A 6,000-nucleotide genomic window follows, 5' to 3' on the forward strand; every position below is an offset into this window, starting at 1 on the left:
GGGGGCCTGTGGGTGTGTGTACAGGTATGTGTACAGGTGAGGCGTGTATGGGTGGCTGTGGGTGTTTGTACAGGTGTGTGTGTGAGGCCTTGGGTGTGTGTGTACAGGTGTGTATGGGGGCCTGTGGGTGTGTACAGATGCATGTACAGGTGAGGTGTGTCTGGATGCCTGAGGGGTGTGTGTACAGGTGTGTGGGTTGGGAAGTCACCAGTCTCCTCCTGCCTTTCCAGGTCAGCGTTGGGTGGTGGGCGGGTTGGTGTCACCTCAGTGGGACCAGGAGGAATCGGGTCTGTGCTTTCTCCCTGTCTCAGCTGATGGCCGTGGTGGCTAGTACCATCCTGGACCTGATCAAAAACATGCGGGCTTTCGGCGGGATCCTGGTGGTGAGTCTGGCTGCCTGCGCTGGCCCCTCGGGGGAGTGGAGCTGGACCGTTGGATGGGGAGCCAGAGCTCAACAGGAAGCTTGTGGCCTTCGGAAGGAGGGTCCCTGTGTTAGGGGAGCGGGTGACCAGGGCCCAGGAAGCACAGGGCGGGGCAGGAAGCCAGAGAGAGGAGCTCGGGGCTGGTCTGGCTGGAGGCATTACCTGACCACACCCCTTCCCGAGCCAGAGATCCTCTTGGTCACTTCTGAATCCCTCCTGTGTCCTGGGCCAGGGGCCACACTGAGAAGATGAAAGATGGAAGAGGCACCAGGGACCCCTCAGGGCCCCCAGAGCCCCCAGTGGGGTTTGGTCAACCATCCTTGCTCAGAGAGATTTCGAGAACTCACAGTCACTTTTGCTCAGAGAGCCACGATGTCCCCCACCCTGGGGTCAGCCCTTCCCGCCCCCCCCTCCCCCCCACCCGCTGTTGACTCTACCCTGTGGCCCAGGCGGGGCAGGGCCCCGTGAGCAGGGACCCTGGGTGCTGCTCCAGGCACGAGGCTTGGAGGGCAGGAGAGAAGGTGACAAAGCCCTGCTGCTTCTTGTTTTGGACAATAAGGGGGCTCCTGTGGTGCTCTGGGCTGTCATGGGATGCTAGAGGTGGCACCTTGCTTCGGGCACTGCCCCCCAGACCCCTATTTGCACAGTGGAGGAAACAGGCCCAGAGGGGGGCTGGGTTAGCCTGGGGCGTGCGCCTCTTCGCTGCACCCCCCCCCCTCCACCGGGCATGCTGTGGACAGGTCGGGGGCGGCCAGCAGCCGCTTCTCTGACCGTGGCACAAGGCTGCCCAGTGGTGCACTCAGACGTCTCCTGATGGACGTGGGGAGAGTGGTGGGACTTCTCCGGAGGGACCTGGCCAGCTCCCGGCCACCCTTCCATGGCACGCCGTCCCCTGGCCCTCGCCGCCCTGTTCTCAGTGGAACCCTCTTCCTGCCGTACCAGCCCTGGAGGAGGGGTGGACAGCCTCAGTTCTTACGCCTGGGCCCCCGGTTTATCCTGGGGCTCCCCACGGTGGCTCCTCCCCGCCCGCTTCCCTCTGGCGCAGGTGCCTGGGAGCCCCAGTGTTCCTGGGGAGGCCGGCAGTGCCCGCAGCTGGGGGTCCCTGCTGGCATGCCGCCCTCGCAGGCCTCAGCCTGACTTTGCGGGGGTCCCTCTGGGGGGTGCTGACAGGCCCCGCCTGCCTCCCTAGGTGGTCTACTACGTCTTTGCCGTCATCGGCATCATCCTGTTCCGAGGCGTCATCGTGGCTCCTGGAAACAGCAGGTGAGGGGGGCTCCTAGGTGCGGAGAGTGCCTCGCCTCTGGGGGCGCTGGAGCCGGGGTGACGGGGCGGGGCGGGGGGTGGAGGGGTGAGGCTCAGCTCCCAGGAGGGGCCTCCTGGCTCCTCTTTCTTCCTTGGCCTCTCCACCGCCCACCCCTCACCGAAGCCCTCCCTAGAACCTGCCCTGAGGGTGTTTCCCGTGCCGGCTCAGAGCCCCCAGCCGTGCCCCTTTCTGGACCTGCAGGCCAGGCCGCGTGACGGCAGAGGGGGCGTCCAGGGCCAGGCCTGAACTGTAGGGCCGGGGGCCCCCCCGGGCCGGCCGCTGGCCGTGTGTGTCCACAGCGCTCGGCTTCTCGCTGCCCTCAGTGCCTCCGAGGTCGGGGGCCGTCTCCTCTTTCCCCCGCTTTCTCAGGAGCCCAGCTGGGTCCACGCCGAGCAGGGGCCGCGGCGGTGCCAGGGCGCCCGGCTGTGTGTCCTGCCCCCGCCTCACAGCGACCCGGCTTGTGCCCCCCCCAGCCTGGCCCCTGACAACGGCTCCGCGCCCTGCGGGAGCTTCGAGCAGCTGGAGTACTGGACCAACAACTTCGACGACTTTGCCGTGAGTCCTGCGCCCCCTGCCCCTCGGGACCCCCGCCCCCGCCTCCCGCGGCCTCCTGGACCCTGCGTCTGCCGCCCCACAGGCCGCCCTGGTCACTCTGTGGGACGTGATGGTCGTGAACAACTGGCAGGTGTTCCTGGACGCCTTCCGGCGCTACGCGGGCCCGTGAGTGACCCGTCCTGGCGGCCCCGACCGCGGCTCTGCGCGGGGTGCGCGTCAGGGTCTACACCTCCCGGGGACGGCGGGGCGTGTGCAGGAGCAGGTGGCCGCTGGGGGCCGTGACGGCGGGGCTCGTGGGGTGAAGGGGCTCAGCCTGGAGCTTGCGGAGCTCAGACGGGCCCCCGCTCTCGCCGGCCGAGCGCCCCTAAAGGCCAGGCTGGGCCAGCTCGAGAGCGGGAACGGCGACGTCGCGGGAGCAGCCGCGCTCGGCTCACGGGCGGCCCCGGCGGCCTCCTCGTTCTCCGCAGGTGGTCCAAGATCTATTTTGTGCTGTGGTGGCTGGTGTCGTCCGTCATCTGGGTCAACCTGTTCCTGGCTCTGATTCTGGAGGTATCGGCGACCCTGCCCGGGCTCTTCTCAGTCGGAGTTGCTAACTTGCTGATGGGGGCCCACCTGGAACTTGGTCCAAAGAGGCCGTGCTGGGTTCGGGCAGCCCTGGTGGGTTCGGGCTCCGTCCTCCCTTAGGGCTGCTCGCCCTGGCTGCTGGGGGCCTCTTGGAATGCTCCTGACCTTTGACCTGTGGGAGGGGGGCCGGAGGAGGGCTCTCAGGCAGCTGCTCCCATAGGAGCTGGTGGCCTTGGGTCCCGATGTCCAGGGTGGGCTTCTCAGCCAGGCCGACACTGTGGGGTTGGGGTAGGGGGACAAGGCTGGTTCCACGCAGGGCCCACGCCTACTGGCCACCCGTCCCTCCCTCCCTCTTGCCAGAACTTCCTTCACAAGTGGGACCGCCGCAGTCACCTGCAGTCCCTCACAGGGGACCTAGAGGCCACCTCTGAGGTGACCGTGGAGCTCTTGTTCAGGTGCGTGGAGGGGGGAGGCGGTGGGCGGGCGGTTGGTCCCCACGAGCCCGGGGTCTGCCTCCGCTCCTGTGCGGGGCCGGGACTCTGTCCTGCTCTCCAGTGAGCATATTTAGGGAAGCACCCTCAGGTTCCGGTGGTCTCCAGGTGATCCTGTTGGTGGGTGTAGCCAGGTGGCCCGAGGAAGCCTCGCCCTTCTCTTCTCCATGGTAACCTGGAGAGTGTCCCTCTGCTGGTTCAGAGAAGTGACAGTCGTCCCAGAGTCAGCCCCGGGCGGTCAGACTGCCGTCTCTGAGCGTTTGCTGTGTTGTTACAGCCACGCGGAGAGCCGTCCTCCCGGGCTTTGAGGGATGCCACGTACGCATCCCAGAGACGGACCCGAGTCCCTGGGGGGTGGTTCCGAGGGGCCCCTCGTCCCGAGCGCTGACGGGGCTTCTGCGTCAGCTGTGCTCACCTGCTCCTCTGGAGGTGCCCAGGGCTCCCCGTCCATGCTGTCCCCGATTCCGCAGGGATGTCCTGGAGGAACCCACGGAGGAGGAGCTGATAGAGAAGCTGAGCTACCACCCGCACCTGCAGCTGTGCAGGTGACGTCCAGGCGCCTTCCTGGCTGGGGCGGCGGCAGGTGATGCGGCCTCTGGAGGGGCGCCGGTCGGGGGAGGAGGCGGCTGCGGCCCAGCGGAGAGGCTTTTCCCTTGGGCAGAACCGCCGTGCGCGCCGAGGCTGGGGCAGACGCAGGCCCTGCTTTGCAGCCGAGCTGGGCCGCCTCCACAGCCCCTCGGGCGCTGGCCACACCACTTTCTTTTATAAGCTGCTTCCCTGAGACTTATTTTTCTAAACATGGAAAGAGGGCGACTCCACAGGGACCTTTGAGACAGTGTGAAAGGGAGGGCGCGGCTCTCCCCCTGTGCCCTGTGATTTCCGTGGTGCCTTCACTGCCGGTGGCCTTCAGGGACCAGAGGCCCGCGTGAGGCCCGCACAGGCCAGCCGGCAGCTTTCCAGGGCATTAAGCTTGGGATCCTGGTTTTACATGATAAGAATCTGGACTTTTTATTATTGTATGGCTCGTTGTGAGTGTGATTGGGTGCGTTTCTTTATGGGTGAGAATGCCAATCATCTCCATCAATAAGTCTTGCACAGAATGAGGTTGTCATCCTTATTCCGACACGACTGTGCTTCTCTGGAACGGGGCCACCAGGTCTCAGCCTGTCAGAAGCCAGTGCTGTGGTTGGACCAGCCCTTGTGGCTCGTACTGTGTTAGCAAGATGCCTTTCAGCAACCACCGTCAGGAAACTTTGAAAAAATAAAGGTTTATTACTTACAAGACCTGGAAATTACATAGTACACCTGGGGCCACACAGTGAGGTCTCGGGTAGAGAGAGAGAGAGTGTGGGCCTGGGGTTATGCTTTTGTTGGGATCGAGGGTTTCAGGGGCTCACTCTTTTTTTTTTTTTTTTTAAAGAGAGGCTTTTTTTTTTTTTTTTTTAATTTATTTTTGGCTGTGTTGGGTCTTCGTCTCTGTGCGACGGCTTTCTCCAGTTGCGGCGAGCGGGGGCCGCTCTTCATTGCGGTGCGCAGGCCTCTCACTGTCGGCGGCCTCTCATTGCGGAGCACAGGCTCCAGACGCGCAGGCTCAGTAGTTGTGGCTCACGGGCCCAGTTGCTCCGCGGCATGTGGGATCTTCCCAGCCCAGGGCTCGAACCCGTGTCCCCTGCATTGGCAGGCAGGTTCTCAACCACTGCGCCACCAGGGAAGCCCAGGGGCTCACTCTTTATTGGTGAATTCGAAACATAAGAGCAGGAATTTAAAGCCAAGGAAGAAAAAAAAAAGTGGTCCAAATGGTCAGTTATCAAAATCAACCAAGATTTCTAAAATAAAGGCGCCTCAGTGGAGGAAGGTGGCCTGGCTCTTTATCTCATTGAGCGGCTGCCAATGTGTTTATTTGAGATAGCCGTGTTTGAAGTGGACGCCTCTGCAATCATAGCTTAAGACAGGCACTTGCATTACAGAAAAGAAGAAAACAACTGTCGGGGCTTAACACTCCCCCGGGTATGGTTGTGTAGGTTGTGCACTGCACAAGGGTACCTGGCTGCAAGGGTGTGTCCTGGCATTGACTGTCTACCCCAGGAGGGGGACGCCTTTTTCTAATTTACATAAAGACATGTATAAGTCAGCGGTGGCCCTACTTTGTGTGTCCTCAGGGTGTGTGACAGAGGGGGCTGGGGTGGGGAGGAGGGGAAAGTGAGCAGTGCATGGCAGGCCACGTTGCCAGTTGGTCTGCCATCGATCCAGGTTGATAAATGGGTTTCTCATTTCAAGGGCCAGTTCGAGGGGTTGGTGGTAGCTCCTGGCGGTTCTGTTGAGAAGGATTGGAATCTTCATGGGAAGGGGTGCTGGGATCTATTAGTGATGTCTGCTGTGGGCACCGAAGGGGAAATCAGGGTACAGGTGCTGACTCCACTGCAGGAAGTGATCTCAATTTTCCCCAGCTTGTCTGGGAAGTGGGATGAGAGGAAAGCTTAACTAAAAAACGGCACTTCTAAAATGTCACGAAATCCAACTGCTTGAGGTTTTCTGACTGCTGGTAACGTTCTGTGTATCCAAGCGCATTGTGGTTTCTGATCCCGGAGTTTTTCTGAAATTGTGGGCATTCACCCAATATTCCTCAGGTTTTGGGGACCTTTGGAGGTAGACAGGACTCTCCCAG

General features: G+C 62.2%; 1 protein-coding gene across 2 annotated transcripts in view; it reads left to right on the top strand.

Annotated features, from left to right (window-relative positions):
- Positions 1–4,617, top strand: part of TPCN2 (two pore segment channel 2) — a 31,617-nt gene extending 27,000 nt beyond the window's left edge. The window contains exons 19-25 of one of the 2 annotated variants that reach the window (XM_059932256.1): positions 312–383; positions 1,612–1,685; positions 2,199–2,280; positions 2,363–2,445; positions 2,748–2,829; positions 3,205–3,299; positions 3,806–4,617. In XM_059932256.1, the coding sequence (XP_059788239.1) occupies positions 312–383; positions 1,612–1,685; positions 2,199–2,280; positions 2,363–2,445; positions 2,748–2,829; positions 3,205–3,299; positions 3,806–3,884 (567 nt within the window). In that variant the 3' untranslated portion in view covers positions 3,885–4,617. Of the gene's footprint in view, positions 1–311; positions 384–1,611; positions 1,686–2,198; positions 2,281–2,362; positions 2,490–2,747; positions 2,830–3,204; positions 3,300–3,805 lie in introns of those variants that run through there. The other variant, XM_059932257.1, reaches the window with a different exon arrangement.
- Positions 4,618–6,000: the final 1,383 nt, after the last annotated feature.

Source organism: Balaenoptera ricei, chromosome 8 (assembly GCF_028023285.1).
Source record: "Balaenoptera ricei isolate mBalRic1 chromosome 8, mBalRic1.hap2, whole genome shotgun sequence".
Classification (NCBI taxonomy): domain Eukaryota; kingdom Metazoa; phylum Chordata; class Mammalia; order Artiodactyla; family Balaenopteridae; genus Balaenoptera; species Balaenoptera ricei.